Below are 27,282 nucleotides of genomic sequence, written 5' to 3'. Positions count from 1 at the left end.
GTTTTTGAGACATTTGTCACCATAATCCATCATTAATAATGCATAATTGTAATGTTTATATAGTGCCACATACAGAGCTCTTCTGCAAATGCAGTAATTTGTTACTTAATCAGTGACTGGTGTAATATATTTTCATTACACATGACAAATTGCCATACTTAGATGCCAGATAGTAGGCTATAACAGTGTGTCATATAAGGATAAATTGCAATCAGTTTCATCAGAAAAAATATCAATGGCTTATGGGTAAATTAATTCTATGTTTAGGTTTAAATGCGCTAGACACAATTATTTTTTTAAATGTTATCATGTATGTACTGAGTAACAGCCAAACCCAGCAGTGTTGCTGACCCCTGTAATGGGACAAGAACACATTATTCTACCCATCAGGCCTGAAATTCAGCTTGGAGGTGCAAGTAAATACGTGCGTTTCATTTTTACTTTGTGCTTTAGGGATTGCTGCACTTGCCGAACTGTGTTTGTAAAGAAAAAAATGTATTTTTTTCATTGTTAGTCACTTCAGAATCTCAGACACAGACTCATTTTGTTCCGTTTAATGATATGTACTTGTTTCAGCAGAAGGTGGTGCTGTTCGGTCAAAGTTGGAATGATAAAGGCTGTTCACTGAATTGTTCCTCTGGATTTTTTCTCTTATAAAACGTGCACGAAGTTGACCATACTTGTCCAATGAATTCAGTGCTTCAGAAATGGAAGACAGCTGTCAGTTTCCTTCACTGTAATCTTGAAGTATTTGGATGGTAATCTGATTGCTTTACTCTCTGGCCTGTGTCTGTGCAGGCTATCAAGGCGGACTCCAAGAGCTGCTTCGCAATTTCGTTGCACAATGCCCTGTGTGGGCTCATATACTGCCGCGTTATTATTGCCGAGTTACTAACGGTCTTTGTACTTTCTCACCCCATGCACCCTACCTGCCAAAAAAATCACCAGATCTGACTCGCGACATCTGGATTTGACATGAAAGAAGGCTATTACTTAACCCTCCTGTTAAGTTGCGGGTCAAATTGACCCTTTTTAAAGTTTGAAAATCTAGGAAAAATACTTAAAATTATTTTTTCAGTATGAAACTTCTTCTACTGGCCTTAATTAGTGTAATCAACATTTTAAATGAAAATGGTTCATTTCATGTATTTGCAAACCCCCCCTGTATGGGGATTGACCCGGGAACATTTTTGCTGTACCTAAAAAATGAACAGAACAGGAGGGTTAAATATGGTCATTTTGCAGATATGAATTCTGAATACTTCTTGATTTGTGCGAATGCCATGATGATAAACAGTAGGCTAATGGAAAAATGTAGGCCGACTCTAATGCATGCACACGGTGGTTCAGATTTTACGGTCAAGTTACAATACGAGAATGTGCATACCGGTTTTGTAATAATCTGATACCAGTCAATTCTCCCGCATTCCAGAACTCAAAATGAAAAATTTAATCACGATCAAAAGATGGTCTCGCTTCAGCAAAATGTTCATTTTAAACGAACTTTTATGTAATTCGTGAATCTTTTGGAGTTCTTGCAAAGATTAAAGATAAATAGGGTAGGCTACACAAATTTGTATGGAATTTGAATTTCTTTAAACTGTTGAGCAATTTGGATTCGTTGAGAAATAAATGACGCTTTCAACAGACAATCAAAGTCTAATGCGTTGAGCCAGTTACACCAAGTTAACATGATCGTGAGTTGGGGGCATAGACAAGCATATTGGTTGGGAGTGTGGTGGGTGTGAGCCGTGTAACCAGATGACCACGTGGGGTGGACTGAGCCAATCGTGGATGGGAGTTATTCGGTCATTGCATCGGCAGACTGCGCGAAGAATGAAAACCTGGACGGACTTTTAAAAAGTACCATAAGCTCAGTTGACGATCCGACGGAAAGGTGAGGTACCGACCAGTTCTTACACAGTTAACGATCGGAAGGCTTTGATAACTAATAGTGGCTGTAATTGTCAGCTACGTTACTGCTTTCCGACTCGTGGTTCTAGTCATTTCTTACCAAGAACAGGTTGTAAACGAGGTAAGAATTTAATCGAAAACCATCTGACTTTTTGATAATATCTTGCTGGTTTAGTTAGTGCGAATTACAGTGTCTAGCTGGATCCATTATAGAAACTGGACTTTAATTAAATTTAAAGTTAACGTTACGTTAATTGTCAGTCTTTTTTGTACTGTCATAACTCGCGTCAGTTGGTCAGTAATAACTTCTTGGCGCATACAATACGTTTTAAAATGTGTTCGTTCTGATTACATATCGCATTGGTTCATTACAATAACATTTTCATTCATTGCACGGAATCACAAGCTGCGCGTGTCTCTTTATGATTGACAGCTGCGCGCCATCGCCAAAACAGCACGGAAAGACACTGTTGCTGACATATATGTTACATTTGTCCAAGAAAGTCATGATTCACTGCAACAAAAGATGTTTATAGCGTGCTATAAAAAAAAATTATTCTGGTCAATATATGCGGGTGTTGCAAATTTTAAATAAATTTGTGAAATAAACACGTTGAACTTATCAGTCAGAAAAATGAGACCCGTTTGAGATAAGGAAACATTTCTGCAATTATGGAAGTTAAAATGTGTGGGATTTGTTAGTTAAAACAATCCTGGAAAAATACTGAGGTGACTGCCATGCTTATGCTTTTTAAAAACAATTGACTCTTTAGTCCGGTTCACACTAAAGTTACTGGTCCGATTGGTACCGGCTCATTACTGCTTTGAATAAATGTATTTGAGTGTATTTCAGAGGTATGCACAAGTAGTGTGGTGGTTGTTGTGGCTTCAGAGAAACGGCAGGTTGTTGTTAATACAGACAGTCTTCGCGCACGTATACCTTTCAGGACTGATTAGCCGCTCTACGTATTCTCACTTGTCGGTGCTTCTGACACTTTTGTCAGCGAGTAATACGGATGTTTCCAGTTAAGTCCGTACTTGTCATGTACATCCATGTATCTTTACACTTCTTATGATGAATGATATTGAGCATCAGCCTTGAAGGTAACTGCTTGTTGCATTCCATTAAAACACCAGTTGTGAAGACACTGATTGGTGGTAAACACCCAGACCTAGTCAACACCCTTTACTGTGATAGGTGTTAAATGGGTTAATCAGCACCCTTTGCTGTGATTGGTGGTAAATGGGTTGGTCAGCACCCTTTGCTGTGATTGGTGGTAAATGGATTGGTCAGCACCCTTTTCTGTGATTGGTGGTAAGTGGGTTGGGCAGGACCCTTTGCTGTGATTGGTGGATTCTCTGGGCAAGTGGGCTCAGTAGGCTTCTGAATGTAGCAGGCCTAAGGACACGTAGGGGCGGGTCTGTTCTGCGCATGCCGAGTATGGCATCATGGGATTGTGAACTGTAGAGCATTCATTTTACAGTAACTGTATATAAGCTGACTTGAGTCGGTGTCCCCCTGCATAAATCTGGCCAAAGAATCAATATACTGCAGATTTCTGATTTATGAAGGGATCCTGTGGGATTGGCTGTCCTGTATGTCACCCTGACTGTTTATCTAGATACCAAAGTCCAGTGGCTGGCCCAGTAATCTGTTAACAGCAGTCTAAAAGGCCATATCTAATTTAGTTTCTTTTCTTAGTCCCTGAATCTCTTGATACTTAATTAAATAATAATGGATTACATTTATATATTGGCTTTCAGAATCTGAGAGCTCTTTAAACAGCTCATTTAAATAACATCAAAGGGGATAGGCCTAAGTATCACTAAAGTGTAATTGCACTAATTGCTTGGGTGGGTGGTTTCTGCTGCACTATCATAAGGAGGGCTTAGAGGGTAATGTGACTAAAAGGCTGTTTTTCCTCAGATAGGTTGAAAATATTAGGAACTTAAAAATATTTGGATGCTTTATGGAGAGATTGCACATTTTTTAATGAAACGGGCCTGTTGGTTAACGGAGGATGCATTTGCATTGTAGGTGCATCAGGTTTTATTTCAGTAGCTTTTTCCTTGCGGTCTGTGTGTGTTTGTGGTTTGTCCCAGTGTGCACAGTGCAAGCTCTCTTTATTAATCTGCTGTGATGAATGGAGGTGCAGGAAAACAGCAGCAGATGTAGAGAGGAATAGATTGGTACCTGGCTGTAGAGTAGAGAGGAATAGGTTGGTACCTGGCTGTAGAGTAGAGAGGAATAGATTGGTACCTGGCTGTAGAGTAGAGAGGAATAGATTGGTACCTGGCTGTAAAGAAGAGAGGAATGCAGTGGTACCTGGCTGGTACCTGGCTGTAGAGTAGAGAGGAATAGATAGCTACCTGGCTGTAGCAGATAAGCTTCAGGCACATGTACATCCTCAGGCTAATTTATAATCTGAACTAATTGCTAACCAATTAGTTTATGATTAAACGAGACTGAAATACTTAAATCTAATTGCAGTCTAACTGATTTGCTTTTGGGAGTTAATGAGGAATCAGTTTGTCTGTCTGCAAACTCTTCAGCTGTCTCAGCTTATGTTTCAGCTCATTGCTGTGATGTCACACTGGCTGGAGCAGTGTTTGGACCCACCTCCTGGTTATGTGACTGTGTGGCGTGTGCATAATGCTGTTGAATCGGTTTTCATTTCTAACTCTATTTGATCCCTGATCTTGGTGAAATGGATGTTTTTAACAGACCTAAACCTTTTCATGTTGGTGAAGTTTGAAAATACTCCCATATATCCCTGAGAATTTACAATTAAACTTGTTCCGTCCATCCATCCATCCATCCATTATCTAACCTGCTTATTCCTGGTCAGGGTCACGGGGGGGCTGGAGGTTATCCCAGCATGCATTAGGAGAGAGGCAAGTCACCTATCCATTTCAGGGCTAAAACCTGTTACTAACCAAACCTTACTCTTATATGATGGAAGTAAGTTTGCCCTATTGACTAATAAGCTGTCTGGCCCAGGACTGGCTGGAAACAAAGTATTTAAAGGTTGTAACAGGGCTGGTTAGCATCCATATCGGTTCTCTGGCTCTTTTCCAGCCTCCACCCGTATCCCAGGATTCCCTGCTGAGCTGAGCAGCCATGTCGGCCAAAGCCGTGTCGGAGCAGACGGGGAAGGAGCTGCTGTACAAACACATCTGCACCGCGGCGGCCGTGCAGAACCGCTTCAGGTGTGCCAGCGTGACGCCCCACACCGACTGGGCCCAGCTGAGCCTGGACCACCCCTGGCTGCTCACCGAGGTGAGCTCCTCACCCGCCCCGCTCTCATACAGAGCTGCTCTAACCCCACTCACATACAGAGCTGCTCTAACCCCTCTCACATACAGAGCTGCTCTAACCCCACTCTCATACAGAGCTGCCCTAACCCCACTCTCATACAGAGCTGCTCTAACCCCACTCTCATACAGAGCTGCTCTAACCCCTCTCACATACAGAGCTGCTCTAACCCCACTCTCATACAGAGCTGCCCCACTCTCATACAGAGCTGCCCTAACCCCACTCTCATACAGAGCTGCTCTAACCCCACTCTCATACAGAGCTGCTCTAACCCCACTCTCATACAGAGCTGCTCTAACCCCTGTCATATACAGAGCTGCTCTAACCCCACTCTCATACAGAGCTGCTCTAACCCCACTCTCATACAGAGCTGCTGTAACCCCACTCACATACAGAGCTGCCCTAACCCCACTCACATATAGAGCTGCCCCACTCATATACCGAACTGCCCCTCTCATACAGAACTGCCCCACTCTCATACAGAACTGCCCTAACCCGCTCTCATACAGAACTGCTCTTACCCCACTCACATACAGAGCTGCCCCACTCACACACAGAACTGCCCCTCTCACACACAGAACTGCCCCACTCTCATACAGAACTGGCTGCTCACTGAGCTGGGGGTCCTGATCCAGTCTGGCCTCTGGGGGAAGGCTTCAGTTTGGGGTGTGGGCGTGTGCACGCACCTCCTCTTCACTCATCAACCACAGGGAGCTGTTTTTAGATTCACTTCCTTAAAACAGAGCACAGCAGAGAGGAAAAGCTGTGAATGTGCAGATTTGTCTCTTCCTGGCCATGCCTGAGACCTTCACTTTAAGACCTGATCTGATTGGCCGAGAGCGGAAGTTTGCATTGCTATAGTTTAGCAATGCATAGTGTAGTGTCTCTGTGTGGATCAGCCCCAGGGGGCCTGGCGGTGGGGAGGGAGAGCGGGAGGATGGGTCTGGCAGCAGCCCTGTAATTGATTGGGAAATTGCATTAGCGCTGGCGTGGAGCGGGCCTTCGGGACGAAATGGCTTCTGTCCCGTTACTCTCTCTGTGGCCATTAATCAGCCGAAGTGAGCAGGAGCCGCGGTTCGATCTGCTAGCGGGAGAACAAGTGCACTCTTCAGCTCCAGGGCGTCACAAGCACAATCTTTAAATGGCCACTGACTGTTTACATTCATGTGCAGCGATACCACACCATGCATTGGCTGCTTTTTGAAAAGGAAATAATAAAAACCTGCGCGAGACCTTCATATGTTATTCAAGGTTAAAGCTTTTGCCAAATCATAGCCTTATTGTCATGGCACCTTGCCAAAATAGTAATGTTTCTGTAGTGGTTTCAGCACAGTGTTTCTTTCAGTAGCTATGTTCATAAGGGCTATTAGATTATTATTATTATTATTATTATTATTATTATTATAAGCTGGCAGCACCAAATTTCTGGCTGATTGGTCATTTTTTGAGAAGTGAAGGGCATTTTCACCTTTTCTCTTTCAAAAGTGCCAGTTACTAAACAAGCCTAACCAGATGTTACAAACCTTCCTGGATTTTGTTCCTGATGATACTGTATTTCTCTAGTTCTGTACAATCAGACATTGCATATTATCATGTTTCTGATGAGCCACACCCACATCAAGATTTATTGGCTTAATGCGACCATGTTCTTAACATAGAAACTTACTTTATATAATTTTTTAAGAACTTCCATAGTACATGCTGCATACCAAGTTTCAATTTTAACCCCTCAAGGAAGGAATCAATTTTAAAGGGTTTTACACACGATTGAAAATGGTGGAAATCTGATATGGCAGACATTATGGGTTATTGAGGCTAATGTGTTCACCGGGCAGAGACATGCTTGAGGATATAAAGCTCATGACTGTAAATCAAAGAAAGGGAGAAATATCCTTGTTTAAAAATTCAAATGTTTATTTAATTACTGTAGCACCCTGTTAGCTGAATCTCGCCAAATTTGTATTGCTAGTACGTATGTACCGGTAGGACATGCCTACCTCATTTCTAGATGATTGGAGTTAATCATGGGCTGTCTTAATTAGTGCTAAATTCTGATTGGCTAATGGCTGCCATGTTTTTGGGTCATGTATAGTCTGTCTAGACTTTTGCCACTGCATGCAAAATTTTCGGTAATTTGGTTCATGAGTTGTGGGCATTTTCACATTTTTTTCCTGCAGTAATGCAATCAGTTGCAATCTGTTTTAGCCCAGCACTAAACTGCAATCAGCTTTAGCCCAACACTAAAACACCCCTTTCAACTTACCATGGTCTTCAAAGAAGACCTCGATTAGTTACTTTACAGGCATTTGGCAGTTATTCAGAGTGGCTTGCACAACAGGTTTAACTTGTATGGTTGAATGTTATCAATTTATTTTCCTGACCTAGGATTCGAACCTGCAACCTCCAGGTTCAAGCTCAAGTCCATAACCATTATTCTACATTGCTGCCCAAGTTGACTCGGGTGTATTAGCGCTGAGCTGGAACGGAAGCCTGTGTCCACAACAGGGCTTTTCAGATTGTGTTGTCACGGTGAGGTTGTTAACGATACGGTAGGTTCAGTGACTGTGTCTTCCCCTGTCTCCTCCGGCAGAGGCTGGTGGTGAAGCCGGATCAGCTGATCAAGCGGCGTGGGAAGCTGGGCCTGGTGGGCGTGAACCTGGACCTGAGGGGCGTGCAGGAGTGGCTGAAGCCCCGCCTCCTGAAGGAGACCATGGTGAGTGGGCCCGTCGTCGGCATTTCAGAAGCAGATGCGCCAGCGCTCAGTTCAAACGATTTAATGTCCCATCAAATACAAACTAAGGCAAAAGAAATGCGAGCAGTGTTATGCACAAACAGCCTACTTCCAGTATTAGCCTGATTGGATACCTGCATATGTTCAGTGTTTCCCCTGCATACAGGCTGCAGCAGCACAGCTCCACTGCTGCTACACTGAGAAGTCTCGCTGGCTTGAAGACTCGCACAATTAAATTAGAGCAATTTATGTCCTGTCATTTTCAAAGGGAGGCAAAGGAAAATGCCATCAACAATTAAGCACAAAGGGTCCAGTCAGGTGCATGACTCATCCTTTTGGGCTCGTCTGGTTGTGCTGATGTCCTAATTCCTTACTTCCTCTTCCATGGCATCTCTATACCATTTGGGGCGTCCCTTTCAAAATGAGCTATAACAGAGCCTGTGCCATATGGAGCCCCAGTCACCCGTGTAAACGCAAGGCTTAGAGCTCCTGTAGCCCACTCCACACAGCCTCTGTAGCAGGACTATAAACTCCAGTCCTGGAGGGCCGCAGTGTCTGCAGGTTTAACCCCAGTCCTGGAGGGCCGCAGTGTCTGCAGGTTTAACTCCAGTCCTGGAGGGCCGCAGTGTCTGCAGGTTTAACTCCAATCCTGGAGGGCCGCAGTGTCTGCAGGTTTAACTCCAATCCTGGAGGGCCATAGTGTCTGCAGGTTTAACTCCAGTCCTGGAGGGCCGCAGTGTCTGCAGGTTTAACTCCAGTCCTGGAGGGCCGCAGTGTCTGCAGGTTTAACTCCAGTCCTGGAGGGCCGCAGTGTCTGCAGGTTTAACTCCAGTCCTGGAGGGCCGCAGTGTCTGCAGGTTTAACTCCAGTCCTGGAGGGCCATAGTGTCTGCAGGTTTAACTCCAGTCCTAGAGGGCCATAGTGTCTGCAGGTTTAACTCCAGTCCTGGAGGGCCGCAGCATCTGCAGGTTTAACTCCAGTCCTAGATGGCCATAGTGTCTGTAGGTTTAACTCTAGTCCTAGAGGGCCAAAGTGTCTGCAGTAGGACTTGGCGATATGCCGCAACGATAATTATCGAATACAATAGTGGTCATCGCCATGATGTGGTGTATTGCCTTTCCTTTCAACGTTTTCTCTTTAATGACACCTGGTACGTTAGTAACCAACCAGGCTTCAGAGGCCACATGAAGTACTTTCAGAAAAATGTCACCACTGTTATTGATTGGGTGACCATAAGATAGCCAATCAGCAGCAAATCCTCACAGCTTCCATGTGATTGACAAAAGCACATCACATGATCACAATAGTGGTAAACTTTTTTTTATTCTCCAGAAGCATTTCAGATGGCCTCTTTAGTTTGGTTGTTTACTAACCGCTTCAGGTATAATTAAAGAGAAAAAGAAGAAAAGAAAGGTAATGCACCATATGGTGCCGAAGGCCGTTATTACATTCGATAATTATTGTTTTGATATATTGCCCAGCCCTAGTCTGGAGGTTTTTCGTAGTTCTCAGCAGCCATTTTGGCCTTTAGCCAATCAGTGACTTCAGTGTGAATGCAGAGATGTGGCAGAAAGCAGTGGACATTGTGGCCGTCCATGACTGTTCGCTGTGCTCCTCGCTGTGCACTGCGGCATCTCTTGAGTTGACATCCATCTTCTTGGTTGCTAAGTCCCGTGGTTGCCATGGTGCTCTCACAGGGTTGGTCAGAGGCCAAGGTTTAAGGTGAGGGTCAGACGGGGGCAGGTATCACATGACAGGCCTGCCCCTCCCCCTGTACACAGGGATCAGCTCATTGAGCTGAGATGACCGAGGCAGACGCTGTCATTCAGCCTTTGTGACATCATGCCACCGGCCGGAACGTTACCCTGACAGCCCGGCTCTGCTTCTGAATACAAATGTTCACCCGTGATTGGTAGCGTTCCTTGTGCCCAGAGCAGCTGGTTTACCCAGGGTGCTGATGAAACGCACTTCGTCCCAGCCTGGCGACGCTTCTGTCAGACGAGACCTTCGCCCGTAAGCGCCGGTGAATAAACAACCGCACCTCCGCTCATTTTTCCTCTGTAAATCCGTCTCTCTGTGGCTCTGAAAGGTGTTTGCGCCATAAAGCCTTAACTGAGCGAGCGTATCGAAGAGAGACAGCAGCCAGCTGGCTGGGACCCCTCCCTCCCCAGGCAGGGCCTGTGAAAGCATCAGCAGGAACGGAGGCTGTAAATACAGAGTGATGAAGTGTTTCATCTCCCGTGAAGCCACGCTTCAGACAGAAACTCTGCAGTGTGCACCAGGCCGTTCATCCAAGCTCAAGTGACAAGCTCAATCCATCCTGTTATTTATTACGCCTTCCTTAGCAGTGCTACGACAGGAAGTACAGCAGTGTCTGCCTGCATTTACATTTGTGCGTGTGTGTGTGTGTTGCTTTGTGTGTTTGTGTGTGTGTATGTGTGTGTGTTGCTTTGTGTGTGTTGCTTTGTGTGTGTTTCTTTGTGTATGTGTGTGTGTGTGCATGCGTGCGTGTGTGTGTGTGTGTGTATGCGTGTGTGTTGCTTTGTGTGTGTGTGTGTATATATACAGACGGGTGGCAAATTAGAGGAATAACCTAAATAAATGAGTTGAGAAACATAACGAAAGCAGATGCTTCCATGCAGGTGTACTGCATGATACGAATGAGCAATTAACATCCTATCGTGCTCTGTGACATGTATACAAAGGCTGAGCAGGTCTAGTTGACCTCGATTTTTCATTATTGGGGCACAGATTCAGTCATAATAACTACTAAACTGGCTAGTGTTTCAATAGGAACAGTGACTAAAGTGATATCTGCATTTAGATCTATGGGAAAGACATCAGTAAATAGGGTTGGAAATTGTGGTCGAAAGTGCACATGCAATGACTGTGATGCTTGTGCATTTGTGCTATATGTAAGGAAAAACAGAAGAGCAGGTCTTCCTCAGGTGGCTGAGAACATCAATGCAGGATGTGGTCAGACTGTGTCAGCAAGAACAGTCCATCGACAACTACACAGAGAGGGATATTATAGTAGAGTTGCAGGGCATAAACCCCTCATTACAAAGGCTAATGTACATTTGATAGAGCAGTGGTTCAAAAACCATAGGCACTGGTCTACAGAGATGTGGAAAAAAGTGATATGGACATCCTTCACCATATTCTCTTCAAGTGGGTGAGTGCATGTGTTGCATACACCAAGTGAACGGTACAGGCCTGACTGCTTGACCCCTACAGTGAGGAGGTCCGGTGGCTCTGTTATGCTGTGTGGAGGCATTTTCCTGGCATGGTTTGGGTCCACTTGTCTCCTTAGTGGGAAGGGTCACTGCAAATCAATACAAAGTTAATCTGAGTGATCACCTTTGTCCAATGATTAAACATTTCTATCCTGATGGGAGTGTCTCTTCCAGGATGGCAATGCCCCCATCCACAGGGCATGAGTGGTCACTGAATGGTTTGAAGAGTATGAAAACGATGTTAATCATATGCTATGGCCTTTGCAGTCATCAGTCTCAACCCAATTAAACAACTATGGGAGATTTTGGACCAATGTGTTAGACAGCACTCTCCACCACCATCATCAAAACACCAAATGAGGGAATATCTTTTGGAGGAATGTGTTCCATCCCTGCAGTAGAGTTCCAGAGACTTATAGAATCTGTGCCAAGGCACATTGAAGTTGTTCTGGCGGCCTTACTAAGACAGTTTATGTTGGTTTTTACCGTAATGTGCTTCAGGTGTTCCTCTGGTTTTCACATAACTGGCTTTATTCAGTAATTTAATTGGTGCAATAAGTGGTCCTCATGGCACTGTCCAGGCTTGAGTGGGGAGCAGGGGTGCTGAAGTTTCCTAGGTCCTGCTGGCGCTGTCCATGGTGCTGAATTGTTGAAAGGGACAGGACTCAGTGCTGCTTGTATGCAAGCGGGGGCAGAGATTCTGATCCCCGCTACACTGAATACACTTATTAGGTACACCTGCATACGCCTCTGGACTGCGAATCATGCGGCTGCAACTCGATATATAAACCATGCGGAGATGGTGAAGAGCAGGGCTGCCCTACCCTGTTCCTGGAGATCTACCGTCCTGGAGGTTTTCAAACCTACTTTGGCACACCTGATTATATGAATTGCTGCTCAATGAGATCTCTAGCTGTTGAATGAGGAGTGCTTTGTTAGGGTTGGAGTGAAAACCTACAGGATGGTAGATCTCTAGCTGTTGAAGGAGGTGTGCTTTGTTAGGGTTGGAGTGAAAACCTACAGGACGGTAGATCTCTAGCTGTTGAATGAGGAGTGCTTTGTTAGGGTTGGAGTGAAAACCTACAGGATGGTAGATCTCTAGCTGTTGAATGAGGAGTGCTTTGTTAGGGTTGGAGTGAAAACCTACAGGACGGTAGATCTCTAGCTGTTGAATGAGGTGTGCTTTGTAAGGGTTGGAGTGAAAGCCTACAGGATGGCAGATCCCCAGGAACGGGGTTGGGCAGCCCTGGTGGAGTGGTTTAGGCATTCAGGGTGTGGCCGGAGCACACGGCCTTTCGCTGCTCTCTGGCACAACTTTGGCGGCTATCAGAACGCTTCCTGGTCTTCATTGGGAGGAAGTCGGTTCTTTAAGAGCCTTAGCCTGAGGTGGTAGTTCTGTTCACTGACCTGCCGCTCTCTGCAGGAGGGAGTTAAATGTTTTAGAAGCGAGTGGCCTGCCTCGTCACGGACAGGGTTAACATGGGCTGGTAATTCAGAGAGCACACTTACAGGACGTGTGGGTGACTTTTTTTAGTTTTTCATTAGCAGCTAATTTCCCTGTCATTTGTCTGTTTTTCCCCTCAAAGCCTGAAGGGGCACCAGTGTGTAAACGGTCTTGCATGCAGGAGCTCATAGCCTTCCAGTTGTGCTTAGCATTGTGCTAATCTGGTTCATGGGGTTGTGCATGGTGATATGCACTTGCTGTCCCCGGACCCCTCGGTAAATTAACGCGTTTGTGCTTTCTCAGTTCTTACTGCACTCTCCACCCTAGCTCCCCTGTGGTGGAACGAACTCCCCGTCCCTCTCCGAACCTCCCCCTCACTATCCATCTTCCGCCGTGGCCTGAAGACTCATCTCTTCAGACTATACCTAGAATAACCAACACCACACTGTGTATATATATATTTAAAAAAAAATTTAAAAAAAATAAAAAAACCCTTTTTCCTGTCACTTGTTACATGTTGCCCCATCCCTGCACTTCTTGGTAAATTGTATTTGTCCTAATACTCTAGCTTATTCTTCTGCCTAGTTTGGCTTTGCTGATGTTAGACCAGGATAGTGTTCTTTGTTCTCGGCTAGAAATAGCTTTACAAAATAAGTAATTGTACCTTACTGAACCCGTGTTCAGCAGTTGTCTACGATCATGAAAATGCACTTTTTGTACGTCGCTTTGGATAAAAGCGTCTGCTAAATGAATGTAATGTAATGTAATGTAATGCACTCACTTCTCAACTTGCCTCTTTTTTGTTCATAAAATGATTAGCAGCTGAGTTGTCATGGTTACTGTTGCTCAGTTGATTTTTGGCATGCTGTAAATGTGTTTTTTGTTTGATCACTGCCCAGGTGGGGAAGACTAAGGGCATCCTGAAAAACTTCCTCATCGAGCCCTTTGTGCCTCATAAGCAGGTGAGTGTGTGTGTGTGTGTGTGTGTGCGCGCACTTCTGTTTGTGCATGCCCACATATGTGCCATTAAAAAAATATGCCAAAATTTTATTATTCAAATATGTGAACTTGTGTTACAGTAATGGATGTATGTCTTTACAATGTCTCTGAAAATATGTAAAAATGCATTTAAAATATTTACAGGGATGAAGATGTGCATGTCTACGGTTCCTGTGTGTGTGTGTGTGTGTGTGCATGCATGCGTGTGTGGTTCCTCTGTGTGTGTGTGTGTGTGCATGCATGTGTGTGTGTGGTTCCTGTGTGTGTGTGTGTGTGTGTGTGCATGCATGTGTGTGTGTGGTTCCTGTGTGTGTGTGTGTGTGTGTGTGTGTGTGTGCATGCATGTGTGTGTGTGGTTCCTGTGTGTGTGTATGTGTGTGTGTGTGTGTGTGTGCATGCATGTGTGTGTGTGGTTCCTGTGTGTGTGTGTGTGTGCATGCATGTGTGTGTGTGGTTCCTGTGTGTATGTGTGTGTGTGTGTGTGTGTGTGTGCATGCATGTGTGTGTGTGGTTCCTGTGTGTGTGTGTGTGTGTGTGTGTGTGCATGCATGTGTGTGTGTGGTTCCTGTGTGTATGTGTGCGGCCTTGTTAACGGCTGTGATGCTCCTCAGGATGAGGAGTTCTATGTGTGTATCTATGCGGCGCGGGAGGGGGACTACGTGCTCTTCCACCACGAGGGCGGGGTGGACGTGGGGGACGTGGACTCCAAGGCCCAGAAGCTGCTGGTGGGCGTGGCCGAGCAGCTGGGCGAGGACGCGGTGAAGAGCCGGCTGCTGGCCAATGTCAGGCCCGACAGGAAGGAGTGAGTCACTGTAACTGTCATATAACACCATGTGATCAAAACAGCCTATCACGCGACACGTGGTGTGCCTTTATAAAAATGGGATAGCATGCCCTTATAAAATGTCTCAACCAGAGAAATGTTAATGATGTAACAGTAGAGAACATTGTCGTAGGACAGCTGTAGCTATGCCCAATCACATCCAAAGCACAAGAACATTCCAGAAGCTAGCTGCCATAGCAGCTCAATGCAAGCCACTGCTATATTGCCCCCAATCCATTAATCAAATCTGAGCTGAAATCACATTGCAGCAGTATGGTTCTCACAGTGGTCTGAGTGAGTAATGTAGTGTGTGTCTGCAGGTATTTTAAAGGGGATGCAGGATTCCCAGTCTCCTTGAAAACGCTTAAAGTTAAAAAAATACAATAAAAATGTTTTGGAGCTTACAGGCTTGGTGCTGAGAGTTAATTGTTTTGGTAGTGAGAGATGTTGTTGATCCTCTGGAGCAGTGTAGTGCCTGAGCTCTTTTTGAGCTCAGTCTGGGTCAGGGTCTCATATTTTGGGCTGCTGGGCGGTTGGTCCTCGCCCTGCGGACTGTGGACTGTGGAGCCAGCAGGAACTCCATGTGCTGCAGAGGAGATCTCACGCTGGTCTGTGCCTTCCCCAATCAATACTGGAGGTTGTAGCACTGAGCGCTGAGATATAGATATATGTACATAGTGTGTGCGTGTGTGTGTGTGTGTGTGTGTGGTGAGTGTATATGTTTGCATGTGTGTGTCCGTTTGTGTGTGTGTGTGTGTGTGTGTGAGCAACTGTGTGTCCACGTGCATGTACCTGACCACAGAGTGTGCATGTTAAAAAAAGGTTGGGGGGAGGCAAGGTAGAAAAAATGTAAAAATGTCATAATTGTACTCAAATGGCTGGTGTTTCCATTGAGTGTTGATAGAGGTGATCCTCTGACACCGTCGGTCATTGGGAATGCTGCTTTATTAAGGCTACCTGTGACGCTCATGCTAAACCTGCTCGGCTTTTATGGCTCCTTCACTTCAGAGAGTGGAACCTTGAAAAGACTGGAAACGCCCTTGAGTGCATCATGGGTAAATGCTGGATCACTGTACCTATCTCAGGAAAATTGATTTGGTGATTCTGTAGACCTGCCAAATGGCCTGCATAAGAAACAGGGAGGCAATTTTCCCTAATGGACGCAGGGTGAAGATTGAGGATCAGCCAGCTTCCATTAGGTGATTGGAAAACTGCATCCTCCCCTCCCCTCCCCTCCCGTCGCGCCCTCCCCTCTCCTCCCCTCCCCTCCCGCTGCGATCCCCATCTCATCCTCAGGCAGAGCACGTCTGCGGGGCGTCGGCTTTATTTCGACAGGGGGGGAGCTGTGACTCACCCCTGGCTGAGCTCACCGGGCTGGCTGTCACTCATATCACCAGCCCCGCCCTCCTCCCCTCAGCCAGTCAGAACCTGGCAGGAGCTCGGCCTCCGTGCCCTTAGCCAATCGGAACCTGAGTCAACATGCTTAGCCAGTCAGCCCCTGCCTGGAGCTGAGTCACGGCGGGTTTGATGGTGGCTGGCGCCGGGCGGGTCAGAGAAGAGAGGGCAGTGGGACTTTGATCCATGTGAGAGTCTCTCTGAGAAAGAGACACGCCACAACTCGCCCACACCAGCCTCCCACCAGCACCAAAGCAGCATGGGTAGGGATGTAGTTTACGCCTGCCAAAGCACCTTGGGTAGGGATGTAGTTTACGCCTGCCAAAGTACCTTGGGTAGGGATGTAGTTTACGCCTGCCAGAGCACCTTGGGTAGGGATGTAGTTTATGCCTGCTGAAGCACCTTGGGTAGAGATGTAGTTTATGCCTGCTGAAGCACCTTGGGTAGGGATGTAGTTTATGCCCACCAAAGCACCTTGGGTAGAGATGTAGTTTATGCCTGCTGAAGCACCTTGGGTAGGGATGTAGTTTATGCCCACCAAAGCACCTTGGGTAGAGATGTAGTTTATGCCCACCAAAGCACCTTGGGTAGGGATGTAGTTTATGCCCGCCAAAGCACGTTGGGTAGAGATGTAGTTCATGCCTGCTGAAGCACCTTGGGTAGAGAAGTAGTTTATGCCTGCCAAAGCAGCTTGGGTAGAGAAGTAGTTTATGCCTGCCAAAGCACCTTGGGTAGAGATTTAGTTTATGCCGGCTGAAGCACATTCACCCGGAGAGGCATATACAATGCCAGTCTGACTTTACCCACTCATGTGGGAAGCCAGGCCATCAGTCAAGTCTAATAGCAAATACAGTGGAACCAGGTCTAATGTGTCTCAGGCCAAGACTATATTAAGTGACTATATTGACACTGAGGTCACAGCAGTGTGGTGTAAAGACCTGTGCGTACTTCATTGAAGAATAGTGAAATGAAATGAATGCAAGTAATACGTGATTGGTTGATTTCTGTGAAGAAAATGAAAAAGGGAGAAAAGAAAGTCTTGCTGTCTCTGTTTGGTGAAGTGAGGGCGGTTAAGTGTAAGCGGGTAAGTGTAAGCGGGTAAGTGTGAGTGGGTAAGTGTGGGCGGTTAAGTGAGCGGGTAAGTGTGAGGGGGTAAGTGTGAGCGGGTAAATGAGTGGGTAAGTGTGAGCGGGTAAGTGAGGGGGTAAGTGTGAGCGGGTAAGTGTGAGCAGGTAAATGAGTGGGTAAGTGTGAGTGGGTAAGTGTGGGCGGGTAAGTGAGCGGGTAAGTGTGAGGGGGTAAGTGTGAGCGGGTAAATGAGTGGGTAAATGAGTGGGTAAATGAGAGCGGGTAAGTGTGGGCGGGTAAGTGTGAGCGGGTAAGTGAGGGGGTAAGTGTGAGCGGGTAAGTGTGAGCAGGTAAATGAGTGGGTAAGTGTGAGCGGGTAAGTGTAGGCGGCTAAGTGTGAGCGGGTAAGTGTAGGCGGATAAGTGTGAGCGGGTAAGTGAGGGGGTATGTGTAGGCGGGTAAGTGAGCGGGTAAGTGTGAGCAGGTAAATGAGTGGGTAAGTGTGAGCGGGTAAGTGTGAGCAGGTAAGTGAGAGCGGGTAAATGTGAGCGGGTAAGTGTGAGCAGGTAAGTGAGAGTGGGTAAGTGTCCGATGCTGCAGAGTTGATGACTGTCACATGTTTGTCCTTCAGTGCCCTGGCCAGCTTCATCACCGGACTCTTCCACCTCTACGAGGACCTGTACTTCACCTACCTGGAGATCAATCCCCTGGGTATGCCCTGTGGCCCTCTACCCCTTACCAGGATGACCTGGCCCCTAACATTAGCTCCGGAGCTAACTGTAACGTCCCCAGTATACGTACTGTAACTAGACGAGGTTGAGCTGAACTTAGGGAAGTGGCTGAGTTCTGAATTAAAGCAGCTTCCTCTTCAGGGCTGCTGGCTCATTGATCCATATCTGGTGCTCCGGCTTATCAGTTCATCAGCCTGTTGGGTTCTCTGCTGGCGTCTACTTCCTGTTTCTTATCCTCCATTTCTCAGAAGCATCTCTGACCACAGATCAGGCTAGCTGTTAGCCTCTCACGCATGAGAGCTGAACTGAGGTCTGTTTCAACACAATGAAAGGCGGTTAGCAGAAGTTGTAAACTTAACACATACGTAAAAGCATTTTAAAATAGCTTAAAATACTTATAAAACACCTACATAGATGAAAAGAATCCTTGAAGTGCAGACTTTCACATCATTTGAGTGCTTAAATGCTATAGGTATAGGCTCCTCGGTTACTGGCTTCCCCAGATAATTAGCCCTGGGTTCCCGCGCCCTTTCTAACACTACTAACTCTGATCTGCGTTTTACTATTGAAGGCTCTAGGCCTGGCATCACCAATCCCCCTGGAAATTTAATCAATCTAAATATCATTTTTTGCCATTCCAGTATGAAGGTCTGCATATCAAGGATTTTAGCACCTTTGCTGTTGAAGTGAACCTCTTCCACCAACAGCCATCAGTCAATGTTGAAAGGTTTTTTTTACAGTTTAGATAGCTACACCCTCCCAGTCACTTCTAACCAAGTCACTAAAGCCACCGCAGGAAATTTACCCCGGAACTAGGAACCTTTTGAGGAACTCAGTGCATCCACTGCAGGAACTAGGGTCTAAATTTAGTTCCTGGGGCTTTATTTTACCCCCCAAAAAGTTCTTGCTCGGGGGGTAGTACTTTCCGAAAGTACAGGAACCTTTTGGGTGGAGCTTGCAGCGCTGAACATTTCTGATTGGTCGAGTACTCGCAGCATTTTTTTGTATTTATTTTCAACCGCCATGTTTGAAAATATGCAGCCGCAAACCAATTTATTTTCATAATAACTTCAAATCAAACTTGTATGTTATGCGGCGCAGTAGCCTAGTTTTGGTTATAGCCTGCCAACGTCTTGGAATTATAACGTGTGCTCTTCTGTTCTTTTCTTGCTTTAGTATTCGTTTTATAAAATGCTAAGCATTCGTGCTGGGACAGCATATTACGTAGGCTACCAAAACATTCAAACGGATTAATTCGGTTGCTGAATATTTTCTTCCGGATTTTCTTTGTTAGCCCGTTGTAATTGACTCAAAACGTTTGATACAGTTATGTGAGGTATGCGGTAGTTCTGCGTAATTAACATTGGTGATACAGTAAAAGCAAACTGGAAATCACCTTCTGCACTTTTTGTCAGGGTAAAATAACAGGTTAATTCTAGTAATCGTCCCTTTAGCTTTTTCAGACGTAATTTTACTCCATTTTACTGCCATTCTTCAATTCCACAAAAAGACCAGGAAGACTATGGACTAATTTATGGTGCATGTTTCGCATCTGGAGGGCACACTTCGCTGCTCGGCTAGCAGTAACTTCGAAGGAAAGCAAACGGTGGCTGTACCACTACTAATTTAAATTCCGAGTCCGAGTTTTCGTTCTATTCTTGTCATTTTGTGATTAGCCTATATGGAATTGACGATGAGAAAGTATTCAAACAGCAAATTGTTTACAACGTGTGCATGTTTTCTGCTGTCGTTGCCAGTTAAATTGGAAATGTGAATGCATTCTGTCGCTTCGGATGTCAAGACATGAAAGCGAATGTTCGCATAAAAAACATAATGAATGTGTTTGAGAGGATATATAAAACAGTTACAATCTGACTATTGGCCTGTTATATACTATTTGTTGCATAACAACGGTCCAAGTTCAACTACCAACGACATTTTTGCTTGACAACGGTAAAATATGCCCAAACGGCTGCAGAAGAATATTTCAATTCCAGGTGATTAAATCGATAAAAATCAATAAATATAAAAGTAACCATATACTGTCATTGTTGGTAGCCCGTTGTATATAAGTGGAATAAACCCCTCCGGGCTGTCCCGGTTATTAGAAAATAATGTAGGCTACTTCGGTGGTTGTATGGAGTTACAGAAGAAATCATAGGACAGATGGACCGACGACAACGTCGCTTTTTCATACTTCAGTGGGCTAATTTGCCTAATCTTCGCGGGACTTTAGACCGCGGTGGAAACGCAGACAACCATGGGCTGAAGGAACCTTTTAGTTCCTTGAAAAGTAGTTCCTGGGACTAAAAGTTAATTTTGGTGGAAATGCGGCTTAAGACCATTTGAAAGCTGAACATCTTTAATTGTGATCTTTCCTGAGATTATTTTTTTACAGAGGAAGCACATAGTTTCACAAAAATTGTGGTGGTATGAGCAACATTGGAAGTGGTCAATGTCATAATTTTCCAAGCAACTATTTAAAGTGTCATTTGATATTGTAAACATTTGTGAACGTTGAAGGGCAAAAAAGGTATTCACATTGATTCTGGGTGAGCTGTCACACTATAGCTATTGATGTGCTCACTGAGCTTACTCATGCCCTGTTGTTTTTATCCATGACATGTTTTCTTTAAGAAGCTGGACTGCTGCATTGCTCTCAGTGACAGGTTTCCAGAAGGTTCTGTTCTTGTCCCAGCCCCCTCCCTCTGCACCTGTCTGCAGAGTAAATCTAATCTGAGCGAGCTGCCAAGGCACAGAGAAAGAGAGAGAGAGAGAGAGTTAGTTTAATTTCATTACAGATGCTGCCTAATGACTCCCTCTGCGACCATCCGTGCTCATTCGTTACTGCAGCACATAATGCACTTGATTTCTGAAATCCTATTTGAGCCTTATTTCTGCTGTATATGCGCTGTGTTAGTATAGAGTAAATGCAGTGTGTATGAGCTGTGTTAGTGTAGAGTAAAGGCGAATGTGTTAGCTGTGTTAGTGTGGAGTAAAGGCAGTGTGTAAGAGCTGTGTTAGTGTAGAGTGAAGGTGAATGTGTTCGCTGTGTTCGTATAGAGTAAAGGCGAATGTGTTAGCTGTGTTAGTGTAGAGTAAAGGCGAAGTGTGTAAGAGCTGTGTTAGTGTAGAGTAAAGGCAGTGTGTAAGAGCTGTGTTAGTGTAGAGTAAAGGCAGTGTGTAAAAGCTGTGTTAGTGTAGAGTAAAGGCGAATGTGTTAGCTGTGTTAGTGTAGAGTAAAGGCGAATGTGTTAGCTGTGTTAGTGTAGAGTAAAGGTGAAGTGTGTAAGAGCTGTGTTAGTCTAGAGTAAAGGCGAATGTGTGTAAGAGCTGTGTTAGTGTGGAGTAAAGGCGAATGTGTTAGCTGTGTTAGTGTGGAGTAAAGGCGAATGTGTTAGCTGTGTTAGTGTAGAGTAAAGGTGAATGTGTTAGCTGTGTTAGTGTAGAGTGAAGGTGAATGTGTTAGCTGTGTTAGTGTAGAGTAAAGGCGAATGTGTTAGCTGTGTTAGTGTGGAGTGAAGGTGAATGCGTTAGCTGTGTAAATGCAGCTGACTGGCCATTTCTTCTCTCAGTGGTGACCCAGAGTGGCGTGTTCGTGCTGGACATGGCGGCCAAGATTGACGCCACAGCAGACTACATCTGCAAGGCCAAGTGGGGCGACCTGGAGTTCCCCCCTCCGTTTGGGAGAGAGGCCTACCCTGAGGTAAGCCGTTCTGGATACAGAGTTCACTGCACAACATGCAATAGGCCAACATTCACAGAGCAGGTTACAGGCAGTGGTCCTACTCTGAACCAGACAGCTCTCTTTAATGGAGCTGAAATGGAGCATCCGCTTGCTTTACAGAGGAAGGGAAATGAGGGGGAGAGGGAGAGGGAGGGGGAGAGGGGGGGAGAGAGTGGGTGAGAGAGCGAGGGAGAGAGAGCGGGTGAGAGAGCGAGGGAGAGAGAGCGGGTGAGAGAGCGAGGGAGAGAGAGCAGGTGAGAGAGATGGAGAGAGAGAGAGTGAGAGAGAGAGAGAGAGCAGGTGAAAGAGAGGGAGAGTGAGAGAGAGGGAGTGGGAGGGCGGGAGTGGGTCAGGGGGTGGAGTGAGGCTGTTAACTTTGCCGCTCCAGCTGTCAGCCATACGCAGGGTCTCCGCAGGTCTGCACTTTCTGTAATTTGATTTATCATTCCTATTCCCCCAGACACCATGAGCACAGCCATCACCAAACCCTGCCGTCTCTGCACCTTGTGTCTGTGCATATGCATCCCTCCTCTGCCTTTAGAGACCGTGCTGGTTTGTCACGCGGTGAAAACTAATGTGGATCTGAGCAGCGGGCAGTACATAATATTTCATAATAATATTAATTTTAAAGCAGCATTTTTTAATGTTGAATAAATGCATTAATCCAAGCCCTCTCTATGGATGCAGGGAGAGAGTGTCATGACCAGCTGATTAATTGATGCATTAAAGCAATAAATAATCCAAAATATTTCGTCCTTAAGCCAAAACTATGTTGGTATATATTATCATTGTATATAGTATTAGAATGGTATTAGAATATATACAGTATTATCATCATGGGTGTTTTGTGATACATTAGTCTGGGGTTTATTCACATAAATTAGTGTATCCTGTATGATCTCAATTGTTACCCAGAGTACACTTTTCTAACTGCTTAGCCCTGGATCCCCAGGAGGCCTATATTTTCCCAGAGTACACCTCTGTGACTGCTTGTCATTTGGCTTTTGAAGGAGGCCTACATTTCCCAGAGTGCACTTCTGTGACTGTTTGTCATTTGGCTTCTGCAGGAGGCCTACATTTCCCAGAGTGCACTTCTTTGACTGTTTGTCCTTTGGCTTCTGCAGGAGGCCTACATTTCCCAAAGTGCACTTTTGTGACTGTTTGTCCTTTGGCTTCTGCAGGAGGCCTACATTGCTGACCTGGATGCTAAGAGCGGGGCCAGTCTGAAGCTTACCCTGCTGAACCCACAGGGAAGGATCTGGACCATGGTGGCTGGGGGAGGGGCCTCTGTGGTGTACAGGTATAGTACAGGCCTCCTTTCAGAGCAGAACACCTGACCCTCCTCATACTCCACCAGTCAGTCTTGGCATGACAAAGAAAGCATGCAGATCAGTTCTGTAAGTTTTTATTGCTAATGGTAATTACTGGTTGTGATTTATTTAGATAAATCTGTTTTATAGCTTTTTTTATTTAATAGCTGTTTCCTGATAGCACTGTTGAGAGCTTAAGTAAAATTATAAAAATTAGATCTGGATACATCTTAATACACCCTGTCCTTACTGAATCTCAGAGAATGGTTCACAGATGTGTAACGTGTTTGACACACACCTTCGCTCACCAGTCATCTACTTCCCTGTGTCTGAATTCTGAATCAGTGTGAGTTTATGTTTGAATCACCCGGTTTCAAATACCGCCTTCCACCCACCTTCATTGAGGTTCAAGTGATTAGTTGATCAATGAGTTTGGTTGTAAAATATCAGCTACACTCCAACAAGGGGACAGATTTATGGATCTTAACTGCTGTGTATGCACATGGCTTGTAGTGGAGAGGGTATGAACCTGGTACGCAAGGCTGGAGCTTCATAAATCCCTGCTCATTTTCCTCTTCCTCATGTTCTAGAAATCCAGCTCCATGATTTTCTGTCAGATGCTGTTTTCTAGTGGACCTCAAGAGTGTCCGTTCAGGCCCAGAATAAGAAAAAATAAAGCTCCAGTTCTGTTTATCTTCGTAATGGGTACTGACCCCAGCCTCTCCTTCGTGTCTGTAGTTCCTGGGTACTGACCCCAGCCTCTCCATCGTGTCTGTAGTTCCTGGGTACTGACCCCAGCCTCTCCATCGTGTCTGTAGTTCCTGGGTACTGACCCCAGCCCCTCCACCGTGTCTGTAGCTCCTGGGTACTGACCCCAGCCCCTCCACTGTGTCTGTAGCCCCTGGGTACTGACCCCAGCCCCACCACTGTGTCTGTAGCCCCTGGGTACTGACCCCAGCTTCTCCACCATCTCTGTAGCCCCTGGGTACTGACCCCAGTCCCTCCACTGTGTCTGTAGCCCCTAGGTACTGACCCCAGCCCCTCCACTGTGTCTGTAGCCCCTGGGTACTGACCCCAGCCCCACCACTGTGTCTCTAGCCCCTGGGTACTGACCCCAGCCCCTCCACCATGTCTGTAGCCCCTGGTTACTGACCCCAGCCCCTCCACTGTGTCTGTAGCCCTGGGATACTGACCCCAGCCCCTCCACTGTGTCTGTAGCCCTGGGATACTGACCCCAGCCTCTTCTCTGTGTTGACAGGCTGAAATTGAGTTTTGGAACACAGTCCAGTACAGAGGCAGGCTGGCAAGCTGGCAGTGCCCAGAAAGTGCTCATTAATTAAGCTGAGATAAGAGCCAAATGGGTAACTGCAGCACACGGACAAGCCTGGCCACGTCAGAAATAACAAGCAGTCTGACATTGAGCGCAGCACAGCAAGGCAGCAGGGTTAGTCATTGGCTCCAGATTTCCTAGAGCTGTTTTAATGAAGAAGAGAGCTTCTGCACCGAAGGTACACACCATGACCTGTAGTGTTTTCAGCTTCATTGATTGCCTGAACCTCAACTTCCTGCCTAAACCTGCATGGATTCACATTGCTGCTGTATAATTAAGGCTGCCGCTCACTATTGCAGGGATCTGTTTTAAAGAGTAGTGACCTTTCACATTTATTAAAATAATGCAGGGGTGAGTTTCACCAGTCAGCCTTCCTCAGACGTTTGGACTGATTGAGAATGCGGCCCTTTCCTATGTATATTAGCCCTTTTTTTTACTCTCTCTGCTGTGGAGTCAAAGCTGTTTTCACTGTCCTTTTATGAAACATGTAAAATGTTATTTCTTCCAAATGCATAGTCCTCTGTTTAGACATAGGCATTGCAAAATAAATTTTTGTTGCAAAACAACAACTTTTTTAGGTAGCCTATAAAGTCTCAAGAACTTTTTTTGCCAGTGCGTAACATCCTCAGCATGCGTCCTGAAAAAGTGACGGTTTGTTTACGCGAGAGAAACAGTGCATGTTCTTTTATGCAAGCCTAATAACCTATACACCATGAGAAATTTCATTGGCTGAAATGGTTCTCAGTTGTCACTATAATAGCTTGCTATTGGCTGGCTGTGTACAGGGCAGTTACGCTGCCCATGATGTGTTATTACTTGCACATAGCAGATGCCATTGGCTATACTGAGGCACTGCTTGGCTAGTACTGATCAGAGAACCTTGGAGGTGGGCTCATCTTGTACCAGAGAGTCTATAAACCGGCCATAATAACAGCTCCTATTTACACAGTACTCTCGGTGTGTATGCAACAGCAAAACGAACAACAGCGATAAATCCTCCAGAGAATTGCTGAGTAAACAATTGACATTCTATCTACGTTTCTCTGAGTTTTTGTGACGAAAAGTTTCTAGGTCTTTTGTTTGCTGGAACCTTGCTGTGATAAGAATACTGACTTTATCGTGATTCATGTAGTCTGTGGATTTCCAAAATGCATACAAGGTGAGGACCCCCCCAAGCCTGTTGGGAACTGTTGTCACCCAAATATTGGCATCATGAAGTAGTTCATAGAGACAGAACCTTGAGTTTGAAATGGTATGTTGTGTGACCACTTTGATTGAAAATTTCACCGTAATAAAAAAAACCGAATGCAATTTGGACCAGTGTGTCTTAAGGGCTTAAGCACTCAAGATAGCTATACAATCTTTTTTTGGATTTGCTGATTTGTCACGCTGTTTAAATGATCTTTTTCCCTTTTCACCCAATAAAATCTGCCTTTGTAATACACAGTTTTCAAAAATGTCTAGTTTCAAGACAGCTTCACAGAACTGGGTCCTGACTAAGCAGTCATTTTAATCATGTATGTCTACAGAGCTATTGGAAGTGCTATTGTCTGTACTGGATTGCAAAATGTTGAGATTTTGTTGTCTAATCCAAACTGCAGTAAACTGCATGCAACATTTGTCCTTCTCTGATTTGACTAAGTTGAAGGGTTCCTTCTTCTACCCAGACCATCCCCTGATTCCATTTTTACGGCAGTATTATTCAACCCAAAGGTGTTTACTGCAGTTCGTCTGCATAGACTGTTTTGCCTCCTCCTCTACGGTTGCAAATGTGTGTACTACTATGAAACAACCAACCCCTGACGGGAGTACCTACATTACATTCATGTCCTGTTGGAGCACTGTGGAATCATGCTGTTCAAGATTCAACATGCGTGTGTCTGTAATACACGGAATATGAACTCAAGCCTCAGTGTTGAGAAATCATACATTTAGCTTCTTTTTTTTTTAACAATCCATCTTCCAGGGGATTTCTGCTGCTCATGTTTTGTATAGTTTGGCTCCACCTGAATCTGAAGTTTGATCTGAAATTTGACTTCCTGCAGTGACACCATCTGTGACCTGGGCGGGGTCGATGAGCTGGCCAATTACGGGGAGTATTCCGGAGCCCCCAGCGAGCAGCAGACCTACGACTACGCCAAGACCATCCTGTCCCTCATGACCCGCGGGAAACACCCGGAGGGTACGGGGGGGCTTATTATTATTATTATTATTATTATTATTAATATTATTATTATTATTAATATTATTGTTATTATTATTATTATTATTGTTGTTATTATTATTATTGTTATTATTATTATTATTGTTATTATTATTATTATTATTAATATTATTATTATTATTATTATTATTATTAATAATAATAATAATAATAATCCTTCAGATCAGCTTCATTTCTCAAGTGCTTTTCAGACCATGAGTTATAATAAATTATAAAGGTAATAAAATGGACACTCTTAGAGTTTGAAATAAGACAAGATAATCAATCAGAACAAGCAGACGTTTAAAAAGACTTATCTTAACCAAAGGTGAATTCGACATCTGAGGAAATTTCCGTCTGTTTTCTGATCCCGCAGGGAAAGTCCTCATCATCGGAGGAAGCATAGCGAACTTCACCAATGTGGCGGCTACGTTTAAGGTCAGGAGCACAGAGACCGTGCAGTGAGGCGCTTCGCAATGCGCTGCTGACCGCATGCACGCCATGGTGTACAGGTTCACTGACTGACACCGCCATTTTCTAGGCGCAGATCCACAGGTGTATCTTTAAATATTGTGGCTCATGGTGTACCTGTTTGTACTGTATCAGCGGGTTCACATGCAGCGCAGGTCTGAATGAGCAGCCCAGCCCTCTGACTGCCCTGCTGTGCGTCTCTACAGGGCATCGTGAGGGCCATACGGGACTACCAGGGGCCCCTGAAGGAACACGAGGTCAGCATTTTTGTGCGACGGGGCGGGCCCAACTACCAGGAGGGGCTGAGAGTGATGGGGGAAGTGGGTGAGTGAGCGGTGTGGCCGGAAGTGAAACACGCTCGAGCCAGAGGTGTATTTTCAGCACAGGAAATGGGTCATGTGCCATCGCAGCAGCGCTGTAGCTGCGTGTGTTTGCATGTGTGGGCTTATGAGTGTGTGTTTGTGTCCATGTATGTGTGTGTGTGTGTGTGTGTGTGTATATGAGTGTGTGTGTGTATGTGTGGGTGTGTGTGTGTGTGTATGTATGAGTGTGTGTGTGTTTGTGTATGTATATGAGTGTGTGTG

At 45.3% G+C, this 27,282-nt stretch overlaps 1 protein-coding gene across 2 annotated transcripts in view; it reads left to right on the top strand.

Annotated features, from left to right (window-relative positions):
• The first annotated feature begins 1,738 nt into the window (after window positions 1-1,738).
• Window positions 1,739-27,282, top strand: part of LOC118217297 (ATP-citrate synthase-like) — a 45,578-nt gene continuing 20,034 nt past the window's right edge. The window contains exons 1-11 of one of the 2 annotated variants that reach the window (XM_035399187.1): window positions 1,739-1,897; window positions 4,994-5,194; window positions 7,821-7,943; window positions 13,541-13,603; window positions 14,252-14,442; window positions 17,558-17,637; window positions 21,233-21,363; window positions 22,566-22,684; window positions 26,070-26,206; window positions 26,604-26,665; window positions 26,905-27,022. In XM_035399187.1, coding sequence (XP_035255078.1) covers window positions 5,036-5,194; window positions 7,821-7,943; window positions 13,541-13,603; window positions 14,252-14,442; window positions 17,558-17,637; window positions 21,233-21,363; window positions 22,566-22,684; window positions 26,070-26,206; window positions 26,604-26,665; window positions 26,905-27,022 — 1,183 coding nt within the window. In that variant the 5' untranslated portion in view covers window positions 1,739-1,897; window positions 4,994-5,035. Of the gene's footprint in view, window positions 2,036-4,993; window positions 5,195-7,820; window positions 7,944-13,540; window positions 13,604-14,251; window positions 14,443-17,557; window positions 17,638-21,232; window positions 21,364-22,565; window positions 22,685-26,069; window positions 26,207-26,603; window positions 26,666-26,904; window positions 27,023-27,282 lie in introns of both variants that reach the window. The other variant, XM_035399188.1, reaches the window with a different exon arrangement.

The sequence above is a fragment of the Anguilla anguilla genome, chromosome 17 (assembly GCF_013347855.1).
Source record: "Anguilla anguilla isolate fAngAng1 chromosome 17, fAngAng1.pri, whole genome shotgun sequence".
Taxonomy (NCBI): domain Eukaryota; kingdom Metazoa; phylum Chordata; class Actinopteri; order Anguilliformes; family Anguillidae; genus Anguilla; species Anguilla anguilla.
Note: the sequence above shows the minus strand (reverse complement) of the source record. Positions and strands in the feature narration are given on the sequence as shown.